This window comes from Meles meles, chromosome 1 (assembly GCF_922984935.1).
Source record: "Meles meles chromosome 1, mMelMel3.1 paternal haplotype, whole genome shotgun sequence".
Lineage (NCBI taxonomy): Eukaryota > Metazoa > Chordata > Mammalia > Carnivora > Mustelidae > Meles > Meles meles.
The window spans coordinates 192,446,000-192,473,696 of NC_060066.1; the positions used below are offsets into that span (position 1 = coordinate 192,446,000).

At 57.0% G+C, this 27,697-nt stretch overlaps 1 protein-coding gene across 3 annotated transcripts; it reads right to left on the reverse strand.

The window, feature by feature from the left end:
* Positions 1-18: 18 nt before the first annotated feature.
* KIAA1522 (KIAA1522 ortholog) lies at positions 19-27,618 on the reverse strand. Of its 3 annotated transcripts, XM_046022525.1 has the most exons (8): positions 27,288-27,618; positions 27,010-27,084; positions 6,361-6,531; positions 6,225-6,280; positions 5,811-5,934; positions 5,107-5,223; positions 2,445-5,015; positions 19-2,207 (listed from the first exon to the last, which is right to left on the reverse strand). In XM_046022525.1, the coding sequence occupies exons 1-8, from the start codon at positions 27,520-27,522 to the stop codon at positions 2,185-2,187; spliced, it is 3,372 nt and encodes a 1,123-aa protein (XP_045878481.1). In that variant the 5' UTR covers positions 27,523-27,618; the 3' UTR covers positions 19-2,184. The 3 variants fall into 3 exon arrangements, with proteins under 3 accessions (XP_045878481.1, XP_045878463.1, XP_045878472.1); XM_046022507.1 differs by lacking the exon at positions 27,010-27,084; XM_046022516.1 differs by lacking the exons at positions 27,010-27,084; positions 27,288-27,618 and adding an exon at positions 17,398-17,529.
* Between the last annotated feature and the right edge of the window lie 79 nt (positions 27,619-27,697).

Here is a 27,697-nt window from a genome sequence, read left to right on the forward strand (position 1 = left end):
GAAGCAGCGAACCACAGCCAAGTTTTAATCATTTAATTAACACCTTTGAATGAAACACACAGAGCTTTTTCATGTGTCTCACTCAGGCTTCAGGGGAGAGGGAATGGGTTGTTGGTATAGACATATCAAAGACTCAAAAATTTAAAGAAATATATATATACTTCTCTCTCTAACATTTTATGGAAATTAAAAATCAGAGGCTTTTGGTCTCTCCATTTGCACTAGGTCAAGCTCATTTACCCCAGAGGACAAAGAAGGTTGCCTCTTCTAGATCCTCCCTTCTGCTTTGTGCTGTCCCACCCAGTGGGGAAACAAGCTCAGAAGATTCTAGCTGAGGATAAGGAGCTCAAGTAACATTGAGAGGGGGGGCGGGTCAAGAAAACACAGAAGCTGGGATCCCTCCCACCTCCAGCAGCTCCAGGGCTGCCGCCAGGGCCTGCTCTCATAGAGGCTTTGGCTGGGTCTTGGTTTCCCAGGGGGTTGGGTCAGGAACTAGAGCGGAGCAGTGCGTAGGGACTATCCTCGTTCCCCAGCTCAGTTGGCAGATGCAACAGGTACCCAGCAGTTGCTCTCCCTCACCCAAGGCGAGGGAACAACCTTGGCTGACAGCTACAGGGAGACAACAGCAGTGAGGGAGAGCCAGAGGAACCTGGGCTCTTAATACCGCATCCCCTGTGCTCCCAGCTCTTGTTCTGGAGGAGTTCAGTCTCTCCAGAGCAGCAGCTAAAAGTGAGGTTCCTTGCCAGGCTCAAGCCCAAGTCACTGTTGAGGAAAAAGGATCAGGACAGAAGGGGTGGCCCCGGGGCTGGGGGGAGGGGCCGGCGCCAGCGGGGAAGCTTACCTAGAGAGGTGGCACAGGCCGGAAATAGATCATTAAACTTCCTAGAGGAGAGATCAGTAGCAGAGGCTGACGGCTAGGGGGCAATCACCCAGCCTGCTCCCTAGGAGCACTGAACCCCCATCCCCTTCATTGACTAGGGAAGAGTCTGGAATAGAATGCACCTTTGGCTTCCCAGCCTTGTCATTCAGTGTCAGCTCCCCCCAGCAAAACCACCTGTGTTGAAAGGCAGCTAGAGAGAATGCGTGCCGAGTAAACAGAAAGGTCCCAGAGTATCATCTGTAGGGCCAGGTCTGGGCTCAAACAAGTACTCCCCCCCCCCCCCCCCCCCCCCGCCCCGGCCACACCCCTCCACCCACCTCCTCGGGACTTCCTGCCCACCTGGAAAGGACACAGCTTTGTCACATTGCCTGGGAAGTGTTGTGCCTGCGCACCCCAACCTGACTGCGTGAAACAAGGGGCGGGTGCTTGTTATTACCAAATGCCCAAGATGTCTCCCGATTCTGTTCTCCCACTCTGAAGACAGAGGGCCTGTGGACCTCCCTGCTGGCTCTTCTTCCCTACCCTCATTCGGGCCCTGGCAGTCTCCCACTTCTTGTCCCCTGCATGGAGCACCTGGCAGAACTGGAAGGCAAGGAGGGTGGTTGGTGGTAAGTTGAGGCACAGGAGGGCTAACCCCTGCTGCACCTTTTGTGCTTTGGAATTCCACAGCCCCGCTCCTGCCTCCAGCCTGGAGAAGCCTGTGGGGATACGATGACTCGCCCACCTCCAAGAACTAAGAAATGGGCACACTGGATCGGAGGGAGGGGGACAGATTGGTCCTGGCTATGGGTGGGCTACCAGGGACTGATGCTGCTGCCATGTAAACAGGCCCTTGGAATGTGGCTTCTTGGGCCCTGGAAGATGGACATGCAGCTGCTTTTCAAAAGTGCTTTGATTCTGGACTACAGTATGTGCATAATTTGGACATGGGGGTGGACACGGGGGAGAAAAAAGGAAAGATACTCAAGTGAGGTGCTCTGCTCCCAACTGTGTGGCCTCATGGCCAGCAGGGGGCGCAGCCACCCGCTCCCACCAGCTACCTCCTTCAAGATGAGGCTAAGGCCAAGACAAGCAGCAGCGGCCAGAAGGGAATCCATTCAGGGGGAAAAGGCATGAGCCGGATGACTTGGAGGAAGGGATCAACACCAGGCTTGCATAAATATCAAAGGCTGTGAAGGTTAAGGCTGCAGGCATCCTCTCTACTAGGTTAAGTGTCTGCCGTATCCTCTCCTCCTTGGAGCTGCTCAGGTCCCTGAGATTGTATTCCTGGGATGGGTCAGCAGTGCCAGCGAGGTACCCGGTGGTCAGACCAGCTCTTTCTGTGGGTCTGCAGTGAGAAAAGGAAGGGACACTCAGCCAGAAGCCTTCCAGCTCGGTTCTGGATGGCCCACGGCACCTCCTCTCCCCCTCCATTGATCAGGGGTGACAGCCTACTATTCCCAGACACCAGAAAAATCTGAAAGATCCAGTGACAAATCCCTAGTAGTGGGACTTGAGGCACCTCTTTGCCATCACCAGTGATGGGGACCCCCCCTGCCCCCCACACACACACAGTCCACTGTACCTGAGCCAGGCGGGGCCAGCTTCTGTTCCTCAGGCCCCACCAGCTGCATGACACTTCCATTCTCTGCCAGCTCCCCCTTAGTCCTGTCCTCAGCATGAAGGATCGCATTGGTGGGAGGGCCAGGAAGAGACTCGGCCCGAGCAAAGGTAGGGGAGGTGGATGGTGGCACCCCCACAGAGGGCTTGCGGGCCACAGGTGGGGGAGCTTTAGGTGGCTTCTTTGGGGCTTGGGGTGACCGCTGCTCTGAGATGTTCCTAAGTTCAGCCACCAGGTTCCGCTGGAGGTCAGCCCGGGCCTCGGGCGACACGGGCCGCTCCAGCTGCAGCTTCTTGGTGCCCTTGGAGAAGATGAAGCTGGCCATAGAGGCAGGGGACTGGGGAGACCGTGGCTCTGCCTCAGGTGGTCCATTCGGCTGGGCACTCCCAGGGTCCCCGCTGGCTGCCAGACTGGAGGCCTTGAGTCGGACAGCAGCATGGAGCCCTGAGGAGGGGGCAGGCGCCGGGCTGGCTCGCCCCGACAGGGCCCTTCGTAGCGGCTTCTGGGGGGCAGAAGGCCCGGCTGCCGGGGTTGCCGCTCCCACAGGAGCGCCCACAGAGCGCAGCCGCACCATCTGCAGGAGCGAGGGGGTGACCAGGGGCACACTGGCATCCTCCCGGGGAGCTGCACTGCCTTTGCTGCAGCCCGCTGGTTCCTTCCGAGGGACTTTGGCCACAAGCCCTGGGACAGAACCAGGAGGGGGTGGGGCTGGCGGAGCTGGAGGTGGTGGCTCTGGGGAACCGAGGAGCTGGCTCTGGGAAGAGACAGTAACCGAGAAGGATGAAGCAGCCGGGGATCCGAAGGGCTCTGCGGGGCCTGAAGGGCCTGCTGGCTCAGAGCCAGCCACAGGGAAGAAGGCCTCCTCAGGCGGAGGGAAGTCCGCCATGGACAGGTCCTGCTCCTCGGGTGCAGGAGGCGGGGGTGGGGGCCAGCTGGGGTCTTGGAGGGGCTCCTCTGCAATCTCTGGGGCAGATGGGGCCTCAACCACCTCTGGCTTCTTAGTGGGTGGGGGGGGAGGATGGTAGGATGGGGGCGGGGACGGTGGAGGTGACTTGTCTTTGGAGGCAACAGGAGACTCCTGTGGTGGCATCAGGGATGTCTGTGGTGCTGGCAGAGGCTCGGGACCCACATCAGTGGCAGAGACGGGTCCAGGGACCACAGCAGGAGTAACCGGAGCAGGGGCCGCTAGGTTAGGACTCTTGGACTTGGAAGGGGGTGGGGAAAAGGGGGCAGGCACCTTGGGGTGAGGAGGTATGGCAAACCTATCCCCCAGGATGGTCGATACCTGTGTACCAGAACGGTCTGAGGGGGCCGGGTCAGAGGACGAGGAACATAGAGATGTCAGAGAGGAGGAGACAGAGGCCCCAGGAGACCGAAGGGAAGTGACACGCTCTGGTTTAGGGGGTTGGGCCTTGCCTGGGGAAGCAGGGGCCCCTGCGAGACCCTTCGGAGGGAGGGTAGGGGTACCACTTTGGCTCGAGTACCCACTGGAGGGTGAGAGCGTCCGTTCTGGAGAGCACGGGGGACGCCGGGAGCCGCCCGGAGACAACCCGGGCACCCAGACGCCTGCTGAGTTGGAGGGACAGGGGGCTGCCCCCATCACTTCTGACCCACCAGTGGTGGGCGGCCGGGGCAGCTGTGGCTGCTGCTGCTTCCGCTCAGGCTTGGGCGGCAACCCCAAGGGCCCATCGGGGGCTGCTGAACCCCGCTGATGGAGCGAGTAAGTCCGGCGGGGAGGTGGGGGGGGCCGCTTCAGCTTACGCAGGGACACACTCCGGCCAGACAACTGCCCACTGCTGCGAATGCTGGCGGTGTCCGAGGCCTCGGCTGTGCTGCCCCCGCTGGGAGAGCCCCGCCCGCTGCCCCCCTGGGGAGGGGGCGCCACACCACTGCTAGCCACAGAGCCCTCTGGAAGACCCTCAGAGCCACCCTTCGAGGACAGGGTGGAGCCATCAGACACGATGGTCTCAGAGGATTGAGAGTGGCTCCAGGTGTCACTGGAGGAGGACGGGTGGCGGCTGCGGGGCCGCGGACTGGAGGTGGAGAAGCGGCCCAGCGAGCGCACAGAGGCCGGGCTGGCGGACAGCAGGCTGCAGCGGCTCAGCGTACGCAGGCTGCAGCGGCCCAGGGCCACCACATCCACGGTGGGTGGCAGGACAGCATGCGGAATCAGTTTCGACAAGTAGGTGGCCTGGGGCGAGATGGACATGGCTGGGCTCAGGGGCTCCGGCGGCCCTGCCCCTCCAGTCAGTCCGGGCACCGCTAGAGACATGGGCCGGGTCACCGGTGGGGGCCGGGGCCCCGTGGACCGCCCAACAAGGGTGTCATCCCGGTAGATGCGGTCAATGTGGCGCTGCAGCATGGCCTCCGCCTCGGCACCAGCCTCGGCCTGTGCCTCCAACGCCTGCAGAGACACCCGGGCCCCAGTCCCTGAGGCCGGGCCCGCAGGGCGGCCGTCCACTGTGGGGATGCGCACCACATCCCGAGGACCAGGAGGCCGAGGGGTACCTGGTGCCTCACGCTCGTGCCGCAGGCCTACGAGGGACAGGGAGGACACGGGAGTCAGCAGAGGGTACCGCCGGAGCTCCCCCCATCCCCACCACCGCGCTCCTGCCTGGGGGCTCACCGAGTTCCTTCTGCACGTGCTGCGGCAGTCCCAGCACCGTGCTCCGCCTCTCGCGGCGCCGCCGCCCCGACTTCCCAGAGGATTTGGAAAATGAGTCATGGGGTCGGAAGGTAGAGCCTAGGGGCCAGTCCAGGAGAGAGAAACCGTTAGAGCAGGTCTCAGGGCACATTCTGCAGAGCGCCTGCTTTCGCAGAATAAGAAGTAAGAGCTCTGCAAAAACAGATTTCCATAATCAAGTAGGCGTGGGCAAAGCGAGGTTAAACAAAGCTACACACTTCTTCTCTGTACGACTTCTGGAAGGCTTTCGAGGCCGAGGATAATTTCCATTTAGCGAACGATTATTATGTGTTAGTCAGCATGCTAAACACTTGGCATTCACTCCAACAACGGAAATACTCTGATCCTCGTTTTATAGAACATCAAATGAAGATCGGAGTGGTAGAGTTGGTCCAAGGTCACCCAGCTGGAAAAAGCAACACCGGCTCAAACCCAGGTTTCCTGACTCCTGAGTGTCTTGCTTTGCAGTCTGTGTACATCATGAGTCTCCAAGAAACACAGGATACTGTGTTTCCTGAGTTCACTGACTCACAGAGCCTTGAGGGGTGCTCGAGGAGGCGGAAGGGGAAAGCTACAGGGGCCAGGACCCCAGACAGTGCCCAACACCCCTCGGCCCCGTCCGAGAATCCTGACTGGCGGGCAGACACCTTTGCGCTGGATCATCTCCGAGCGGATGGAGAGAGCGTCCTCTGCCGTGGAGCTCTCAGCCGTGTAGGATGTGGTCTGGCTGCAGAAGGAGATGCTATCTTCGTCCGGCCCCATCCGGGAAGACTGTTGGGGGAAGAAGGAGATGAGGCCCTGGCCTCAGACCACCCCAGAAGCCTATGTGGGTCTCCTGCTGTTGCCTCTTAAGGGCTCCCCTTTGGAGCTCTGAACTCTGATTTTCCCCGGCTTCACCCAGCACTAAGCAGACACCAGCTGGACTAGCCCTTAGGGGTCATCTCGTCTACCCCTTCACAATACAAGGAAACTAAGATCCAGAAGCGCTCAAAGCCAGACTTGCCAGAGATGAAGCAGGGAGGGAAGAGCAGAGTCAGGACTGAGCTGGGGGCCGGGCTCACCTGGATGCTCTGGGTGTCTCCATGGTCCCAGCCGCCCTTATTCAGTTTCTGTTTTTCTGGAAGACACCAGAGAGGTGTGTTGGGCTAGGCCCCTGACCTTGGGAGCCAGAGAGTGGTCGTGGAGGGGGAAGGTTACCTTGCTGCTGCAGAGAACGGAGCCCCTCCTGGGCCTGAGTGTGCAGCTCTTCCAGGTGAGGCGGCCGCCCGCTGGGGAAGAAGACATTGTCCTGGTGCTCCTCCACTACAGAGCCCGGCCCCTGGCCAGGCCCGCCACTTAGACGTTTGTCACTCTCCGCCTTGGCAGATCCTAGTGGGATGGAGGAGGAAGAGAAGTGAGGCTTGAGAGCGACTGGGTCCTGGGGATGTACGGGCCCCACAACAGCACCCAGAGTCCCAAGACCACACACAGCCCCCAGAAGTACCCACAGTGCCTACTTCCCCAACCATACCACAATTCACACTTCTGAGCTATACACGCAATACACACAGCCCCCATGTTCATTACAAACTCTTCCCAAGTGTGCTTGTGTCTGAGGACCCAGGGCACCCAAGCCCACCGCACAAACACAGAATTACCACAGGCTTCAGGATATACACTAACAAATAGCACCCAAGCATAAACACATCGGAAACCAGTATCAAACACGGGGGCCCCCACATATACACACAACAGCCACAGTCCGCATTCTGCACACATACAAACAGTACCCAAATACACATACAACTGTATCCACACACCACTCAGGGCCCGACACAAAGCACCCCGATATATGCACAGCCCACAGCGAATACATTTTCTGTTGTCTCCACAGCCCAAGCTCCACTTTACGGAAAACAAACCACCCCTTTAAAACACACCGCTGGCCCAGGTCTAAGACTCTGTGGGACACTAGGAAGGGCTGTGGGCTAACAGCAGTCCTAACCTAACCAGAATTCCCAGGAAGTCCTGGGAGGAGGGATAAGCCAGAGACATGGCCTCTGTGTCCCCTACTCACCCATGTGGCTGTCCCTTAGTGGAAGGACGGGGAGGGGAGAAGGCGGCCCCAGGGGCCCTGGACCCCCAGACAAGGCAGCCCCAGGATCTCTTGGGAGTACAGCCCCAGGCATTCCCTGCCTCCTGGAGGCCCCGCCCCTGGTGCTGAGGAGCCAAGGATCCATTACAAAGGATCCTATTACAGGCCCCACCCATGGGGAAGCTGGTCATCTAATCCTGGGAATGGGGGGCTGTGTCAGCACTCTGCAGCCCCAGCCCCCCTTTAAATGGAACCCACAACATAAGCAAAAGCACGGGGAGGATCATGTGACCTTGGCAGCACCTTGTAGAGGGGCAGGAACGAAACAACCCCTTTAAAGGGCCACACCCCACGATCAGGGTCTTCAGCTCCGACACCTGCCCGTTCCTACCCCCTCAGCCCATTCTTCAACAGCTAGTTCCTGCCCAGGGAACCTGTGGGGAACCCTCCAAGGTCAGCACTCCTAGGTCTCCTGACAACCCAACCACTGAGTCTCGACTAATCCCTGAATTTTACAAGTTGGGGAAACAGGACTGAAAAGGAAAGGCCTTGCCTAAGGTCATCCGGCAAATTAAGGTCAGTGCCAGGACTAAGCTCCAGATTCCCAGAGAGGACTCCTGAATCACACTCGAAGTGAGGTCCCTCTCTCTTCCTCGCAAAAGTCCAATAAATTCTGGTGCCCGTGTCTTATCCAGGCCTGAAAGCCCAGTTCCTAGAAGCAGAAAGCAGGAAGATACCCCCCCTCAAAAAAAACTTCTCCACCACCCAGCCCTCCGCCTCTAAACAGCATTTTGAAGATCATGCCCCAAATTCCAGCGGCACTACTTTCCTCTCTACTCTGCTTCCCACATCCCATCCTCCCACACATCTGACTGGGCTGGGGTCCCAGGGGGTGCTCTGCCTCTCAGAACTGAAACATTAGGATGCACCCACTACAGTGGGGGTACCCCTGGAGGAAGCAGTCTTGCCCAAGGGCTGCAGGCTTCAAGGTCAGAGACACCTGGATCCATCTTCCCAAACCCAAGCAAGCAGGGACCAGACAAAGGCAGCGGAAAAGCCGCTGGACAAAGGCACATTGGAGGGCAGGGCAGTCTGGCCTCATTACTGCTCCCCATCCCCCACCCATTACCCTTCCCCGGCCTTGATCCCCCTTTTTACAGAAAGGTCTGGTAAATGGAGGTGTCGGGGTCCCTCCTCTCCCCCTCCCCAGCCACACCCACTCACCCTTCTTCTTAAAGAGCCCGAGGAGCACCGGGAGGCGGCGGCCCAGGAACACCACCATAACTGCGGGTGCCACTAGGGCCGTCCCCTATTCCGACCTCTCCAGAACGCCAGGCACCGCCTTCACCATAACCCAGCACCGAGTGGTGTGAGTCGCCTGCCCAGCTGAAGAGCGGACTCCAGGCAGGGGAGGGGGAGGGGCTGCTCTCCTGGTCCTCCGCCCACCTGCGCCACCGACCCCGCCCACCCACCGACCCCGCCCCTCAAGCAGAGCGCAGAGGTAGGTACCATCCCAGATTCTGACGGGGAAACTGAGGCCCAGAGTCTGCGGATGCTTGGCTCTGGTGGAGAGTGACTAGCAGGGCTGAAGCTACTCAGTCCCTGGGGGCAGGCCGTCCCCAAGCTCTTTTCTAAACAGTCAGGAGTCAAAGCCATGGCAGGGGTCCCAAATGCCAGATGGCTAGTGGAAGCACCACTAGACTACACTTGGCATGATGCCCAACCCCAAGTCCTCCTGGCTGGTGAGGGTCATTCCCTGGGGAAGGAACTCAGAGGTGGAACAGCCTGGCAGAAGCCCAGAACTGCCTGTGATGGCAAGTTCTTTGGCAAAGCCCCCTGGAGGGGTGGGAGCCAGCCCAGGACACAGGGACACGGGGAGGCCAGGGAGACGTCCAGAGTAGAAACACTGTGGCTTGGTGGGAACAACTCCTCATGTGTATGTTCCGACCCATGCCTTCCAAAGGACTTTCTTCCCACTTTGGTCATGTGGGAAGCTGCCCAGAGTAGCACTGTGAACTCTCCAAGGTCACACAGCAGAGCCAGGCTTCATGGTATTCCTCCAGTTCCTCCAGCCCAGGATCCTTCCCACTGGCCCCACTCTGTGACTTGGTGACTGTTGGATCACCAGGCAGAAAGAGAACAGAATTAGCCAAAACAAAACAAAACGAAACAAAAACAACCCGGTCATTGGTAAAGGAAGTAATAATGAGGGGTAGGAGGAGGTAACTGGAGGGAAGTCAGCTCCAAGTTCAAATTCAGCTCCATCACACACAAGTCATGACTTCATATGGAAACAAAACGAATGAACTCCATGTAAGACTGTTGCACCCATTCATTCAATCAGCAAGTATTTATTAAGCTAGTTGGGGGCTATAGCAAATGGAGAACTTGATCTTGTTCACCTGAACACCTACATCAGGGCCTGTTATTCCGTGAGTTCAATAAACATTTGACAAATACATCCAACAGCGCAATGTTAGATTAGTTAAGACTGAGGAGCTATCAGCGGAGAGCCTGCTTCCCTTCCTCTCTCTCTGCCTGCCTCTCTTGTGATTTCTCTCTGTCAAATAAATAAATCTTTAAAAAAAAAAAAAAAAGACTGAGAAGCTATGATAGGGAAGGGGGTGCGTCTCGGGGGCATGAAGGAAAGTCTAAGGAAAGGCCATTGGAACCAAGGCCTGCAGAAGACGAAGGACCCAGCCAGGGCAAGTGCTGGGCGCAGAACCTTCTGGAGAGAGACAGCAGCAAGTGGAAAGGCCTCGAGGCAGCAGTGGGGTGGGGGGAGGTGTCTCAGAACAGAAAACGGTGGCCAGAGGGGCAGAAATACAGTGAGCAAGGGAGAGGATGGCAGGAGCCAGGTCAGGTAGGGCCCCGGAGGTCAGCGTGGAAGGTTACTCTGGGTAATGACAGTGCTGAGATCCCTTTGGGCAACTCTAGAAAGAGGAGCTGAGGCTGTGGAAGAGACAGTCTGTAAAGCGCTGTCCCCAAACTCACCTCAGGACACCACGCTCTCACAGCACCTTTCTCCCTGAGTGGCTCCCCCACCGCAAAGGAGACCCCTCTGCTGCCCCTTCCCCATTTGCTGCCCCACCCCTCAGAGACCACTCAAGCAGAGGCTGAGCCCTCGCTCTCTGGAGAACAAACTTCTGTGCAGCTGGATAGTCTGTAAGGCCACAAATCACTGAAATCCAAACAACAATTCTAAGAAGTAGGCACTTTTATCCCCATTTGACAGATGAGGAAATGGAGGCCAGAAAGGGCAAGCTGGGAAGGGCAAGGTGGCATTTGCCCTGAGGATAACTTGAACCCAAAAACTATGTTGTCTTCTGGTCCAGCTACAAACCTGATATCCCCTCTGAAGGGGGACCCTATCATCCCCACAAATTCGAGATTTCTTGGCCACATCCTCCCCTAGATCCTCTCTTAGGCCAGACCCATCTGCCCCTTATTAGTCCTGCTCAGACACAAAGAGCAGTAGCCCCACACTTGCAGGGTGATTAATGCCAGGGGCTGGGGGAAGGCAAACAGTCTCTGCCCTCAGAGATCTTACAACAGCCATTCGAGGCAGGTTCCCGAACATACTCTCCCATAACTGATCCTGGACTGGTGCGGCTTGGAGAACTTGGTGACTTCCCAAGCTCCGGCTGGCTCCAAAACGGACACCTTTAACCACGCAGGGCACAGTCATCCTCAGCTTCCCCCTAACCAGGGGAACTCAGGGCTGAGCTCCACTCAGGGCATATGGGAACAGCAGCTCAAGGTCCCAGGTCCCCAGCTGGCAGTCAGGGCCACAGCTGCAAATTCCCAGAGGATCCAAGGTTCTCACACTTGATAACATCTGGTTGCTCCAGCAACAGCTCCCCACCCCCCCCACACACAGCTTGGCCAGACAGACCCTGAGGTCTCTCAGAGTCACCCAAGGCTCAGGTCCATACACCTGCAACTTGCTTAGGGAGGGGCTCAGCAACCTGAATCTCAGGCAGCAGGCAGGCTCCCCACAAAGAAATGGGCTAAGAGAGTGGAAGGACCTCGCCCAAGGCCACACTTAGAGTCCTTGTCCAGGACCTTCTGCCCTGGAACAGTCCAGAGGTACAGCCTATGGCTGAAGCTTACCACCAGCCTCCGCCTCCCCTCCTCCCCCACCTGCCTGAGGAAGGAAGCTTCCGGGATCAGAGAAGACACCTTGCTCTTGGCCACGCCCCTCACATGAAGGGCACACCAGGAAGCACACCGGCCAAGTTCAGGAACTCCGATCTAGTCCACCAGCAGAGGTTCTGGGCTCAGGGACCTCCAAAATGTCCCACTCGCCCCGCCACCCACCCACAGGTGCGTGCTCTCAGGACCACATCCACAAAGCATACCCAGGCCACCCGAACCCAGGACTACAGACTCACACAGGGCCCAGCCAGGTGGCTGTGTGTACACAAAGGCAGGTGCATGTACCCACCACTCTGGGGCTTTCCTGAGCCCCAGGGACAGGGAGGAAAGGCGGAGGGAGCCCCCAGCCCCCAAGGCCAAGTGCACATTTGTGCGCATGCGTACACACTGTCTTGGCAACATCCTCCACGGGGTGAGGCCTCAACCTGCCCCATTCCAGAGCAAGGGGCGGGGGTGGTGGCGCGCCCACAGCCAGGCGGGCCTGACTCAGGGGAGAGGAATGAGGGGGGAGGGCAAAGCAGCCCAGGTGGCCTTGCTCAGGAGCTGGAACCCTCCGGCCCGGGGCCTGGGCTGGGGACTGACCCTGCTCCCCCACCACCACAGTGGATGGCAGGCCAGCCTGGGAGCCAGGATTCAGAGTGTTCAGACATACTAAGTCTCAAACCCTCTGTTCTAGTGAACAAACTAGGGCCTTCCAATAGGAGCGGACCCAGAACACATGGAAACTTTATTCTCTTAGAGACAAGACAAAGGGACATGAACATCACAAAAACCTTCAGGTGAAGGTTTCTTTCCCTTTAGTCTCCCAGAACATCCAACAAGAAACCTGAAAGCCAAGTATGACTTCCCTTTTTAATGAGTACAAGGAGGCTCCAGGGAAAGTGACTTGCTCAAGGTCACCAAAACAGGAAGTGGCTGCGCCCACAGTCGAACTTGGGTCTCACTCCAATGCTTTTATGGTCCTAAGTCTGAGGAAGTTACGGGATCAGGAGGGCTGCAACCCGAGTTCCTGCCCAAAGAGGGGAACCTCTACACCCCACCTCTACAGAAGGGAAATCCCCCTCCTTCTTCCCTCAGTGGGAAGCCCTGCCCTACAGCAGAGCTGCAGAGCTGACAGGCCGGTTCTAAGGTAAATATGGGGGGGCAGGGAGTGGCCCTGACAAGGAGAGGAGGATCCCACCCCTCGGGCGCCTGGGGGAACCAGCAGCAATGCGGGGAGGAATTAGCTACAATAATATTAATAAAGGTCATAACAAGTTTCCGGGTCAGTATCTGCTCCTGACAATGACATAATCTCTTTCAGCTGGGGTGCGAGTCTGACTTTCCAAGAGCCCTTTCCTTTGTTCTTTCAAGGCACGATTATCCCTATTTTACAGATGGCTTGAGAGGCAGCCACAATGCAGTGAAGAGAGAAAAGGCCTGGGAGTCAGGAGGTCTGGATTAGAGAGGCCTTGCACAAATGAATCAGCCTCTTTGGGTCTCAGCGGCAGGACTCACACCCAACTCACCGGGTGCCTGGGAAAGCCAAAGGCACACAACCAAGGGCAAACACAAAGTGTTGTGCTCAGAGGCAGCCTCCGCCTCCCCAGGGTGGAGGAATGGGTGAAGGTTGCGCTCAGGCCCCTCTGCCTTTCCACTCACTACACAGTAACAAACTCACATTTATCGAGGGCCAACTAATTGAGACACACATGGTATCACGAAATCCCCCTCGCCATCCAGAGGCACTCACTCAGGGTGAGTGACTAACCTAGGGTCACACAGCCAGTGACTGACAGAGTCAAGGTGTGTGAGCCCAGCTCCGACAGGCTGCCATGCCTCCAGAGGCCTCTGCTGCACCTGCTTCCGGAGCTCTCTTCAAATCCCAAGTGGCATTAAGGACCATTATCAAGATAAGCTCTGATAAGGGACACTTAACAAGCGCTCCCTATCAGCTCGTCAGTGACCCAGGTGTAACCCTTCTGTTCACCTGGGCCAGAACTGCAGGGCCAGACCAGAGACCCCATAGCCCTAGGAGTCAGATTTGAGATCTCCCTGCCCCTCAGCTGCAGCACGATGCGGAGCCAGGCCGTGCCCTTTCCCAAGCCTCAGTGTCTTCATCTGTGAGATGGGAGGGTTGGAGAGCTGATCTCTAAAGGTCCCTCAGCATACAGGGCTCTGTCCCTAGGAGGGGAGGGGTCCCCCACTTTGGGTCAGGGCCTGGGGCAGCAAGGAAGTTCACCTTATCTCAGATCCCTCAGACCAGAGAGGGCTGGGCCAGCCCCTTGTCTGGAAGCCCAGGGTTTCCACAATCAAGTCCAGACATATAGTTGGTCACAAGTCTCCTCTAGGAAAGTGGAGGAGAAAGGGAGACGCTGGGGTGGGGGGATGGAGGGGTAAGAGAAGCAGGATTTTTCCCAGCTTTGGGACCTTCCAAAGGCCCCTGGCACTCCAGGTACAGAGGCAGGGGGGAGGGAAGAAAAGAATTCCAGGTGGTCTGACTCCACCAGTGACTCAGTCCATTCCCTCAATCACCTCATCTGCAAGGGGGACCACAGGGGTAAGGGCGGGGGGGGGGGGGGGGGGCATGTGTATAAACCTCACAGAACAATGGAAAAAGAGGGTGGTGTGCTGGGGGACGTTCCCTGGGCTCCCAATTCACATCTTCCACAAACGCCCCAAACTGCCCAGGACCTGGGGGCCTGGGGAGGGGAGGGTGGGGTTAGATTCCTGAGATCCAAGGCCAAACAATCCCAGCAGGTTACAAGATCTTTCCTGCAGTGAGAACGCCTCTCCCTGTCCCCCCTTACCCTTCCCTTTCATCCAAGGGCACTGATCCAATGGACCAAGCGGTCCTTAAATCTCGGTTTCCCACCTGCTCCCTCTCCAAGCCCTTAGGGGGCCTCAATGCCTCATCCTCAACCCCTGCACCTCTCCCACAGCACTTCCTTCACTTGTGCTCCCTAAGGACTCCAAAACCCTGGACCTCAGGCTTTCTCTGCCCAGAGGATCTGCAGGCCCCTCAATCGTAAGAAACCCATCTATTGCTACACTGATTAAGGGCACAGGCTTCTGAATCTGACAGGCTTGGTTTGAATCTCGGTTCAGCTACCTCCTTGCTGAGTGGCCTTGGGCAAGTGTCTTCACTTCTCTAAGCTCCAGGTTTCTCATCTGTAAAATGGGGACCATAATGGCTTCTAGCTTGGAAGACTGTTGGGGGACGAATGGATTAACCAATGTAAAGGGTCAGCCTAGGCCCTTATTTTTAGCTCTGAGTTATTATCCCTGTCACCGTCCCCCAACCAAGCAGCCTCAAGCACAGAGCCTTTACAGCCCTCTCTGGGCCTTATTCCTGATTAATCCCAGGTCCTATCACTTTTGCCACCTCCTCCACAGTGTCTCTCCAGCTGCCACTCCTCTCTCCCACAGCCCCCACCCTGTCTCCAGCCCTCACCCCACCACCTCTCCCCTGGATTACTGCAATAGCCTGCAGACTGCTCTCTGGAGCTTCCACTCTCACCACTCCACCCCCAACCTGTCCTGCCTGCACCTGCCCCTGCTCTGGCGCCATCTTCCCAACACACCACTTTCGTAGGCTCCTCCCTCGCTCAAACACCTTCACTGGCTCCCGATGGCCTATAGACTCCAGCCCTCTCTGCTGGCCTTGCATTCTTTCCTTCATCTTCTCACAGATGAATCAAATGGATAAGTACTCAAACCCCAGTCCCATACCTGGGCATGCGACAGCAGAGGCCCAGGCTGGGGAAGCCTCGGCACAAGTAAGACCAAAGGGATGGAAGCTTGCACTCACAATGGAACTCCTTCTCTTCCCAAGAAAAGAAAGGTGCCTCAACTACATTTCTCTCCAGCCCCCACTCTTGGGTTCAACTCTATGCCTTTGCTCATGACCAATACCAATTCCCCAGAGCTGAAGGGCATCATGGTCATCTCATTTAATTGATAATTCAGGACTCATTCCAACCCTATAGTTACTTCACAGACCAAATTAAGACCATCTCCCCAGTCTTCTAGAACTGACGCCAACCCAAAAGCCTTTTGATATTCCCCAGCCCCTACACTTACTTCTATACTGCCTTGACATTGCTTCTGGTTTTTTAGGACCACCTTAAAGCCTGGTTAGTCCCTGAGTTCCGCAGGAACTAAGAGCACAAGGGCTAGTTGGAAAGACTGTAAACACAGGCCTCTTCATCTCTCTCTCTGCCACCACAAATGGTCACAAGTCCGGACCCACAGTTGGTTCTCAGGAAACCATCAGATTAGAGTGACCACAGGAGAGCAGGCGGAACCCCAGCCCCACCCCTCGGTGCCGAATCCTAGAAGTGACAGGTGGTAACACATTCAGGATTTCAGGATTGCCAGGACAGGGAGACTACTGAAGGTTCTGGAGTCTCTCATCAATCCACCTTCTGAGGAACCCTCAGAGAGCCTACCAGAACTTAATTAACCCTTTCCTGCTGTTACTTTGATTATGATGATTATTCTTCAGACTGCTACTGGCAAATGACCTTGCACAAGCCCACCTTCTCCAGACCTCAGTCTCTTTATCCACAACATGGCTAGACAGAACTGTAAGGGTCCCAGAAGTCACCTAAGTTACACCCCCCCTAAATCCATTGACAGGCCCCTCTGTGGAAGCCAGAAGGTCCAGAGAAGTGAAAGCAATTTGCTCAAGGTCACCAGAGCCCATACCGGAGCCACACAGAAAACTGGGACCCCCTAATTCCCAGCCCAGGTTCTTCCTGTCACCCCCTGTGTGGAGGGATGAGATCATCGGGCTCATTTCAGAACCTCTAGAAATGTGGGCCACCCTAGGAAGACACGGGTGGATTCCCTCACCACAGCAGAAAACAACCCCACCCCACTTTCTCCAGAATTCTTTCACTCCCAAAGACTAGAATGAACACCCGCCTCTGTTGGGAACCCCTTATCTTCCTCAGGGGAAGAGGCAGATCTATCCCCATGCCCCCACCCCATCTCTGGATTCACAAAGTAATGGAACTAGCCACCTCCACAGCCCCTCCTCCAGCACCCCTTGGGGCTCTGGGGGATACCCTGAACCGTCGCACCTGCTGGGGAAAACCAGGAATCCTATTTCCCAGCGCTAGGTTTGGAGGCCTTTTCTCCATTCTCCCCCTCCACCCACCCCCCACTTGGAGGCAGGAATGTGACCCGCGGAGGGATCCCGCAGCACGCCGGAAAGGGCTGCGTTCCAGCTCGGTGGCTGCACTGAAAGGGGGGACATGCGGCAGCGACCACGGGGACCGCGGGTGGGGGGAAGGGGGACGAGAGGCAGCGGCAACGCAGGTGGGGGCGGGGAGGGAGCGCAGAGAACCAGTCCGACTCCTGATCACGCCAGATGGAGGCGGCCCGAAGTCTCTAGCCCCTGTTTTCTTGCTTCTCCCCTGCACCTTTGTCTCCCCTCCCTCCTGCAAACTTTCAGCCTGTTGGGGGCTAACAAGTGTTGAGTGTGTGTATGTGTACAAGCGCCTTAGGGTCTGCCTTTGAGCCTGACTGTGGGAGTCTCGCTGCCTGTGCAGTTCTGAACCCGTGTGTACATGTGTGTGCCTAAGCCGCTGGGCAACTGTACTTACATGACTGGTGTGTGTGTGCGATTGTGTGAATCTGCGCGAGGGGTATAATTCGCGTGGTAGTATGAACCGTATACCTGGGATATGTACCTGTGTCTCGGGTTCTGTGCGTCCTACAGCGATGCGGTGGGTGTGAATGTGTATGTGATTCTGCCTGCATGTCCGTGCATTTGAGTGGGTGTTGTGTGCGGCTGTGAAAATTGTGAACATGTACGCGTGCTCGCCCGTGGGTATTCGTATGTACGTGTGCTTTCTTGCGCATGTGAGGGGTGGGGTCTGTGCGGGGGATTCCCGGCCCCCCGCACTCACACCCACCTTCCGGGTGCCCACCCGGGAGGGGGCAGCAGCGGTGGCGGCGGCTGCGGCAGGGAGACCCTCCTCCCAGCCTGCCCCGCCCCCACCCCCGGCCCCTACCTGCCGGCCGCTTCGCCGACCGCCCGAACCGCCAGAAGCTGCGAGCCCGGGGGCCGCTGGGGGCCTTCCTCTTGTGGTGTGAGTTGCCCATGGCGGGCGCGGGAGCCGGCGCGGAAACCCTAGCGCAGCCCAACCAGCCCGGCCGCCGGGCCCGCAGCCCCGGGAGGGAGGCAGAGAGACGCGCGGGCGGCCACCGCAGGCGCCCCCAGCCCCAGCGCAGCCACGCCTCCGGGCTCTGCGGCCAATGGCCGGGCCGGGGGCGGGGACGGCGGAGGGGCGGGGCCTGGCGCGCGTCCCGTAGGCTCCGCCCCTCCCAGGACCTGGGAGACCAGCTGAGCGGCTCCACCCAGAGCGCTCGGAAAAGGCCAGTGTGTCCAGGTGGGGCAGGCGGGTGGCCCGCTCTCCCAGCCCAGGGGCCGGCTCTCTGAGGACTGCAGTGGAGCCCGGAGAAGTCGGAGCAGGGCCCCCGACAGGCGGAATCTGGAGCCCCGCTGCTGCTAGGGCCCACCAGCCCCCACCCCGTGAGTGTCACGCGTCTGTGTGTATCTCCTGTCTCTGTGCCTGTTGTGTACAAATGTATCGATCTGACTGTACTTCTGTGGTAATCATGTTCAAAATAACAGCGCCCTTTTATATAGCACTATGTGTCAGGTGTTGGGATGACTACTTTTATACCACAAAACAATCCTATAAGGTAGATACTTTTATCATCCCCATTTTACAGATGGGGAAATTGAGGTTCCATGAAGTCAGCTGACTCGCCCAAAGTCAAAGAGCAGTAAGCTGCAGAACTAGGACTCAGACCCAGGCTGACTCCAATACTCCCTGCCCATGCTACTACCCTTCCAGTTTATCTGTGCCTGTGCCGGTAACTGGGGCTTGGTAATTGTGTGCTTGAATGTGGCTGTGTAGTTGCATACCTGTGTATATGTATCTGTGACCCTGAACGCTTGGCTCTCTCTGTGTGATGATCATCTGTGTGTGTGACTGTGTGCCTGTATCCACAGGGAGTCTGTTTTCAAATGTCTGGCTGTGTGCTCTTGCCTATCTGCCTGTGTAATTGTGACTGGCTCTGTCACACTCTGTCTGCGAGTGTTAAGTAATGGAGTGTGTAGGTAAACGTATGTGAAGCCACCCACGTCTGTGTGCCCCTCACTAATCTCCCCGGGTATAAGTCTTTCGTTTTTCAAACCTAGGCCAGGCTTTACCTCTTCCAGAAACCTTCCAGGCTGCCAGGCTGTTCTCACTTCTGTGTCCTCACAAGTGCCCTTGTGCCCAGCCAGAGCCCAGCAGCCTGGGAAGTGACTCTCCTTTACCATTGCTCTGCCCTGTCTCCAACGAGGGGCAGGGTGGTGTAGCCGAGACATGGCTGGGCTGGGAGTCTAGAGCCCTCAGTTCTAAACCCCGTACTGTTCATCCTTTCTGCCACCTGGCCCAGCCCCTCCACTACACTGTGCTGCCTCTTGTGCCCAGTGGCTCCAGGGCACCCCATCACTACCTGCAAAATGGGGGAGTCAAAGCTGGTCCCCACCCTCCCTGCAGCCCATGCCTTGCTAAGTTTGAGGTTAACAACAATGCAGTCCCTGAGGGAATATATTTTATTCATCCGTACGGGTCCGGAAACACTTGTCAAACATAAACCATGTACCAAACGGTGCATAGACACCTAGCATCAAAGCTGGAAAGACCTTGGAGTATCTGCTAGCCCAATTCCCTTAGTTTACAGAGGGGGCCCATAAACGGGAAAGGTGGTATGGAGGAGCAGAAAGCACACTCGAGGATAACATCCAGAGCTCTTGGCATGAGTTGGGCAGGTATGCAAAGAGCTTCAAGGGATGTCTGGAGGGTAGTGGGTGCCTCGGCCTTTGCAAAAGGCCTTGCAGCAACTGCCCTGCCCCCAGTTCAACCTCATCTCCCACCACACCCCTGCTTCTTGCCACCACCCCACCCTCCCACTACACACCTCCAGGCCTTCCCACATGCTTCTTCCTCCTCCACCTTTGCCTGGAAGATTCCACCTCCTCAATACACTGCTCGACAGTCTGTTCCTCCAGGAAGTCTTCCTTGCATGCCTCCTCCCTCAGCTCAGCCCTCTGTGCTCCCACTGGCACTAGTGCCACCCTCTGATAGAACCGATCACACCCCAGCCCCCCCCCCCCGCCACCCTGTGTAACCCCATCCCAACACCTGTCTCAAGACAGCAATACCTTTTGGTCTCTCCCTTTCCAACCAGAAAACCAGTTCAAAACGGTGATCGCCTCCCTCCGCTTAGTAAGCGCAAGCACAGCACAGTGTGGGGCACACAGCAGGCACACTGTGGTCTTGCATAGATGCTGGTGGAAGCAGAGACAGTGGGGCTCGCCTGCTGACAGAGGTGGTGGTGATGTTGGTTACGTTCTGGGAGAGGTGAAGAGGCTCGGGCAGGAGAGTCCCAGTCTCTCTCACGTTCTTTCACTACAGAGGCTGTGTGGACTTCAGGATCCTAGAGGAAGAGTGCTGACCCCAGCCAAGAGCGTGAGAGAGCCCGGGGTAGGACCATGGGAAGAAGGGAGCTGCTATGGAAGACTAGAACTCCTGGAAACCACAACACTGGACTTGAGTGCCTGGTGACTTTCTTGGATGGTGGTGAAGACCTGGCCCAGCCCGGAAGCTTGGAGGAGAGGGCTGTCCTGAGCAGACAGGAGGCCCGACCTGCAGCAGCCTCCTGGGAATTATGCACTTTGCCAGAAGATTTGGGGCTTAAACCCTTTGCAAGCTGAGCTGTGCTCATCCCCCTCCGTGACAATCACAGGGCTGGGCACCCTGTGAGTGGAGCTGACAATCTTTGATGAACCAGCCCCGGAAGGCAGGAGACACAAAACCAGAGAGACAGTGGAGTGTAACAGTAGGAGAGTGGGACAATGATTTCCCGCTCCCGCCCCAGGAAGCTGCTGCCACCTACTTCTCCCCCAAGTCAGCCAAGGGGCTGGAGGTGGCCATGGGGTCTGCCGGGTCTGCAGACATGCGGACAGAAGGTGAAGGTGTGGATACCTGCTCTCCCCACCCCAGCACCTTCACCATGGCCCAAACAATATACAATGCCTCCTCTCATTAGTTTTCATCAGCATGTGACAGCCCAGGAGCAGCTGAGACAGCATTGAGGGTTGGGGCCAGCTGGGTAAGGGGAGGCACTCCCTCTGCCCTCTTCTGACAAGAGCGGAGATTTTTCTGGCCACAGGATTGAGCCACACCAGTTCACCAAACCTTGCTGGCAGCCCTGCTTCGGGGGCAGAAGAGGGACAGAATTGGGGGTGGGGTCGGGGGGCGGGGAAGGGCTCATCCTAGCCTGAAGGGGATTTCCAGAAAGCTGGGCTGTGTGCCATGGGTGGGGATTTGAAGCCTCCACGAGGAGGGAGGGAGCAGCAGTTGGAATGAGCCCCTGAAGGTGTTGGAGGTGAGGGAGGGGATGGAGGCCTTCTTGGCCTCGGTTTCTGCTCATCTCCTCCTAGTAAAGGCACCTCTCTGGTATGGGATTTTCCATTGGAAGTCTGAACAAAGGAGTAGGGAAGCTGAGGTCAGCCTGGCAGGTGAGGGCTCCTATTCCACCTCTGATGCTGGCTGGCTGTATGACCTTGAGCAAGACACTTTGTCCTCTGCGCCTCCGCTGTCCATCCGTATGTACCATGAAGGCAGCCTGTGGCATCTCAGGCCATCTGAGCATCCAGGAGCAGATGCCCATGCTCCGGGGCCCCTGTCGGATTACCCACCTATTACCCAAAGCTACTCTGCGCCAGGCCCCGTGCTGGGCAGGGTCGGGGCTGGGGGAAGGACCATCAACCCACCTCCTGCCCTCAGGCTGTTCAGAACAGTGAGGTATGGCTATTCCTGTAGCCACAGAACCCAGCCAGCCATGCCCGACTCCAGCACTGCCAATCCCTCAACTCCAGCTTCCCCTCACCCTTCCATTTTAGTTCATGTGTCACCTCCTCTGGGAAGCCATCCCTGATGTCACCCCTGGGATCACTATGCTCCCTCCTTTGTCACACTTCTTGACCCTTAATTATCTGTTCCATGTCTGGCTCCTCCCCCAGATTGTGAGGTTCATGAGGACTGGGACCTTGGCTCTCATCCATCCCCAGGACAACGTCTGGCACATAGTAGGTACTTATTACCTAATATTAAATACTTACTAGTATGTTGAAATACATTAGTGAGGCTCCCTCTCCCCGACCCCTTCACAGGGGCCTGGAGGAGCTGGACACAAATTCCTCTGTGGAAGTCACACTCCCACTGGATGTATCCCACAGCAGAGGGAGCCCTACCCCAATTGCACTGGTCCAGGCCCCACGCTAAGGACACTGAGATGCCCTACCCAAGAAGGTAGCCAGAAAAACAGACCATCCAATCTCAAATCCCTTAAGCATCCTGCTCTAGCGTGGAGGGAGTACTTTCGCTGGGGGCTCTCCCAGAGATGCGGACGCTGGCACCAGGCCTTGAGAGATGAATAAGGGTTCAGTGGATAGAAAAGCGAAGGGAGCACACCCTAAGTAAGGGAAATGGTGCGTGCAATGGCATGGAATGTGGAAGTACACGGAGTATTTACTGAAAAGCAAACAGAGGGGCGCTTGGGTGGTGCAGCCCGTTAAACATCTGACTCTTGATTTCAGCTCATGGCACAATCTCAGGGTCCTGAGATGGAGCCCTTCGTGGGCTCTGTACAGGGGATGGAAGCTACTTAGGAGTCTCTCTCTCTCTCCCTCTGCACCCCCTCTACCCCCTAAAGGAAGGAAGGAAGGAAGGGAGGGAGGGAGGGAAGGAGGGAGGGAGGGAGAGGAAGGAAGGGAAGGAAGGAAGGAGGGAGGGAGGGAGAGGAAGGAAGAAAGGCAAGCAGACACTATCCTGCCCTTAGACAGGCAAAGTGTCCATTACCCAAAGTGCCTTTGAGTCCTCACTTTGTTTTAAAAGAGCTAAAGAGGGGCGCCTGGGTGGCTCAGTCGGTTACGTGTCTGCCAGCCTTCCTTCGGCTCGGGTCATGATCTCAGGGTCCTGGAATGAAGCCCTGCATCAGGCTCCCTGCTTAGTGGGGAATCTGCTTCTCCCTCTGCCCCTCACCCTGCTAGTTCTCTCTCCCTGTCTCACATAAATAAATAAAATCTTAAATTAAATTTAAAAATAAAAGAGCTGGGTGCCTGGGTGGCTCAATCATTAAGCTTGGCTGCTTTCAGCTCAGGTCATGATCTCAGGGTCCTGGGATCGAGCCCCACCTCGGGGCTCTCTGCTCAGCGGGAGCCTGCTTCCTCTCCCTGCCGCTCCCCCAGTTTGTGCTCTCTCTGTCAAATAAATAAAATCTTTTAAAAAAATAAAATAAAATGAAAGAGCTACACAGGCCCCTTCCTCAGCAGAGGGAGATGGCATTCACACGGATTCTCTTCACCCATCCTACCGTAACATCTAGGCCCCTGCAGCCCAGTGTCTTGTCCCTGACCGGCCAAAAGGCAGACTCTCCTTTCCCGAGCACAGCTCCCACCCTTATGACCCCAGCCCATTCTCAATCCAGAATTCTAGAACCAGAAAGGCTCCCAGAGGCCATGAAACCCCATCTTTGTCAAGACAGGGCACGTGTGGGCCCACCGTGGGGCAGAGCTCAAACTTGGGAGTCTCTCCACAACCCCACACCAAGGACAGTGCCTCCTGAGTGAGTAGCCAGAGTTGTTCAGGTTAAACTTGCTGGACCTCAATTCTTTCAGTCCTGAAGCCACCGGCACTCTGACACCCCTCCTCCCCAGCTACTGCCCACTGCCCAAGAGGAATCTTCGGGAGAGCTACACACTCCTACAGTGGTTACTGGTCCCCACTCTCCAGAGTCAGAAACATACCTAGCCTCATACTGTTTGGTTTCAAAAGCGTGGCCTTGGGAGGCAGACTGATACCCCCTGTCACAGCCACGCCGTGAACATCGCCATGCGGGTGGGGACCTGGCCTGTCCTGTCCCGGGTATTCACCTTACCCTGAACGGTGCCTGACATGACATAATAAAGAACACGCTTTTTCAAACAAATGAAGCCAAGAGACCCTGATCAACTTACTTTCAACCTGTTTTCTCACCTAGAAATGGTAATAACTGCCCACCTCCCAGGTTGTGGTGAGGACAAAGGAAAACATTCATGAAAATGCCAGCCAGGGTCTGACACATGGCAGCCTTCATGTTACTTCTTCCAATTAGCCAGCACCCGGGGCACCTGGGTGGCTCAGTCGGTTGAGCACCTGACTCTTGATTTGACTTGGGTCATGATCTTGGGGTTGTGGGTTCAAGTCCCGCCTCCGGCTCCCTCCTCAGGGCAGTGCCTGCTTGGATTCTCCCTCTCCTCTCCCTCTGCCCTTCCACACTCACTCGCTCTCTCTCTCTCTCTCTCTCTCTGTCTCTAATAAATAAATAAATCAAATTACCCAGCACCCTGCCCTCCTTCTACACTCTGCTCACCACCTGCAGGCAGCCTCCCCTAGTTATCTACTGGGCTCCAGTCCTGGCGTCTGTCCCAGAAACACTTCCTCCCCACATACTTGTCTGGAGGCCAGGTGATATTTCTGGAAAATATGGATTCTTATTTGTTTGCCTTTTCTCATGCCTGAGTCTTCTGTTGGACAGGGGTAAGAGCCCACCTTCTGTGGCTACTCCCCCTCAATCATCACCATCACGGCCATGGGTATCTGAGGTATAGCCAAGAGTGGATTTCCAAACACGGAGCAGCTATGTCCAAGTCCTCAGCACCACAGCAGCAGAAACCTACTCCCATCTAGACCCATTCTCCACAGTTCACAAAGCACTTGCATCTCAGTTATCTCATTTGACCCCTGAGACACCCCCTGTAAAGCCAGGATTTATTTTACAGATCAGGAAATTGAGGCTTAGAGGGGCTCCCGATCTGCCGGCGTCACAGGACCTGGGAGGGGCGGCAGAGTTGTCCCGTCAGCCTCTGAGCCCATTCCCTCCAGACTAGATCCATAGAGCTCAGGGGAAGGAGACAATAAGAACGAGCCCTTCATTTCCGTGATGATTTCACATTCCTCTAATTTCCACATTCGCTCTTGTGAGAATCTTTTTTTTTTTTTTATAAATTTATTTTTTTTTTTTTAAGATTTTATTTATTTATTTGACAGACAGAGATCACAGGTAGGCAGAGAGGCAGCCAGAGAGAGGAGGGGAAGCAGGCTCCCTGCTGAGCAGAGAGCCTGATGCGGGGCTCGATCCCAGGACCCTGGGACCATGACCTGGGCCGAAGGCAGAGGCTTTAACCCACTGAGCCACCCAGGTGCCCCCGCTCTTGTGAGAATCTTAAGGAAACAGAAATCTTGGGAGTCATGAACCCACCAAGGCAATGCCCAGCCAGAGGGTCTCATTCCCTGAGACAGTATGGAATCAGTGCGCCCAAAGAGTGGCCGCTGCCCAACCTCACAGGACTTGCTAGTGACTGAGCCAGGATGTAAACCCTTATTTGCCTGACTCTCCTACTCCTCCCACTCTGTCAGCTGCCCTCACTTCTCTCTGGGCCTTCTGCCATCTGCAGAATGGGTTGGATGAGAAGATCTTTCAACCTTTCCTGCTGATCTGGGTCCCACCTGCATGTCCTCTTCATGAAAACGGGACCGGTTTTGGAGGAAGATGGTTTGAGTTCGAATCCCAGTTTGGGCAAAAGAAGCACTCACTGTCCCTGAACCTCAATTTTTTCATCTGCAAAAGGGCTCGAGTGAGCTAATGGATACAGGGCTCCCACTCCCGGCACATTCGGAATCATCAGTAACTGTCAGATTTCCTCTCGCTTCTTTTTAAGTCTGTGCAGGGCGCTCCTGGAAGACAAGGGCTCAAAATTCTACTCCAAGAGCAGCTTTCCCAACTTACTGTAGAGAAGTCGGATTAGGGGAGCCACGACCTGCGTCTCAGAGACTGGAATGGAGGAGCTTCGCAGCAAAGGCGCCCGACCTCCCAGGAACTTTGTGTATTCCTCCTTCCCATCTCCCCCAGTCTCCATTCTGAACATTTTCCCCAGAAAGAGTTAAGCCTTCTTTGGGTTTCCCCTTCCTGACCAGCAGTGCCAATGGAGATTAGAGAGATAGGATTTATTTCTCTTAATAAACAGAAAAGAAGTTGGGCCAGGCAAGCGACAAGGAAACAATTGGAATAATAGGAGGCTGGAGCAAAAGGGAGCAGGACTTCCTCTAGTCAGACCTGGGGCCACCCCCAGACCGGGAGAAACAACAGCCAGGGGCAGGGAGGTGGTTCCTAGGCACGTGGGCTCAAATCGGGCCACCTGCTGCCCAGAAAGCCCAGTGCTACCAGATATCTAACACGACGCAAGGGGCAGGCCTACCCACTGACCCAATGACCCCAACCCAGGCTGCTGAAGCAGGGACATACAGGGTCAGCTTTTCCAGCCCCTGCCTCCAGGCTAGTCTCCAAGGAGAAAAGGGTCCACTGCCCGGGGTACACCACCGGCCTTCTATCTCCAATCCTGCCCATCTAACCAGAATCCATCCTGCTGCAATTCTGACCCATGCCCTCTTGAGATGGGGAGGACTTCTGACTGAATCCCAGTGGGACAGCCTTAGGAAAGACTCTGCATGGAGCTGGGAGTGCAGAGCCCTGAGAAACACCCTTTACCCAAACTCTCCCTTAGGGCTTGGCCCAGTCATCCCTGCCCCAGCACCCTGACTTTTTGCGTGCCTGGGCCAAAGGCCCTCATCCAAAAGGAAGACTGGGCCGGATGCAATCACACAAGAGGCTTTTCACCCTCTTCCTGACCCCTCCACCGTTCCTTCTAATTCTCCTGCAGAGGAGGTGGTTAAAGGACACTGGGAGGGTAAACATGGAATGGGATGGGCCGGCACACACCACACACCGCCATTTCCTCACCTCAGGCACTGCAGCCCAAGCCAGAGGAAAGGTAGACTTCAGCAGGACAAGCCCCAAGGGAGCCCCACCCTCTTGCAGAGACTCACGCCCTACCCCCCAAACGGGAGTTAGAAACAGAGGGGGAAATGAGCAAAGAACCAAGCAAGTGCCCAAAAGGAAAGTGACCCCAGCAGGGATGCACCAAATCAGCCACCCCTTCCCTACCCCTTAGGCTGCCCACCCATCAGGCCAAAGAGAGCCCAGAGGCAAGGAACTGGCTGTTGCATTTTAAGTACCCATCCCACAGCAGCTCAGGTACAGCCTCTCCATTAATTTGAACCTCGGTTTCCCCCATCTGTAAGCCAGCTTCGATCACTGGCCTGTTTCTACCAAGACTGGGGAAGGAGTGATGGGGGTGGGGGGGCATGGTGGTTCTCATCGGTGAGCTCACCACCCCAGGAGGTGGATGTTTGAGTTTGGCCCCCCGGGAGTGGTGAGGGGGGCCAGGTGGGAAAAACTAACAGCAACACCTTAAGAGCCTAAAGCAAGCTGTGCCCCACGCTGGGTCCTTTGTGGGGCTGAAACACTGTGAGACCGCAGTTGACCTTCTGGACCTGGAGGAATCCCCACCAGAGACGCAAGGCCACTTGCCTCTCCCATGGGCCCCAGGCCAGAGCAAGTCTCTGACCCCCTGACTCAGCAGAGGGCAGAACCTGGGTGAGCCTGGGGGAGGGGGATTGCCTCACCGTCCCAAGAGCGAGACTGCCAGCACTTCCTGCTCAAGCCCGCAGATTCCTGCCCCAGCCAGGGGTCCCTTTCCCCTAGAATGGGGGTCGGGCTGAGTCTGGGAAATGCGAGGAGGAAGCACAGAATGGGAGTGCTCGAGCTGAGCCCCGGGCTCTCCGCTCCCCGGCACCGGTGCTGAGGGGTTCATCCCTCCAACACTCCCCGGACCCCCGGCGGAGCCACCCCGGCCGCACCCTCGGCGCCGCCGGCGCGCAGCCCAGGTGCTCCGCCGCCTTACCTCGGCCTTTACCCTTGGCCCTCCTGGCCTTGTCGTCCGCCTTCTTGGCCCGGGGGGCCGCCGATTCGGCGCCCTCCGCCCCCGCCGCCTTCTTCTTGCGCCGCTTGCCCCGCAGCCAGCTGAAGGCGCGGCGGAGGCCGGACGCGCCGGAGCGGGACTTCTTCCTGCGCGGGGGGCCGCCCGGGCCCCCCGGCTCTTCGGCCGCAGGTGCGGCGGGGGGCGCGCGGGCCGCCATGGCGCAGCGGGCGGACCTCGGCGGGGGTCAGGCCCCCTGCGGCCGGGCACCCATGCGCGGCGCGGGCGCGCGGGCAGGCGGCCGCCGCGGGGAGACGCGCCGGCGAAAAGTTTGGGCGGCGGAAGCGGAGCCCGCGGGGAGCTGCCAGGCGGCGGGAGCGGCGCGGGAGGGGCGG

What these genes read in the sequence shown, in the direction of transcription:
- KIAA1522 (XM_046022525.1), bottom strand. Translation starts at nt 27,522, where the DNA reads ATGGCGGCCCGCGCGCCCCCCGCCGCACCTGCGGCCGAAGAGCCGGGG. An exon ending in GAGACACCCAGAGCATCCAG is followed by an intron (nt 5,935 to 6,224) that starts GTGAGCCCGGCC and finishes TTCCCCCAACAG; the next exon opens with TCTTCCCGGATGGGGCCGGA. An exon ending in GGAGATGATCCAGCGCAAAG is followed by an intron (nt 5,224 to 5,810) that starts GTGTCTGCCCGC and finishes ACTGGCCCCTAG; the next exon opens with GCTCTACCTTCCGACCCCAT.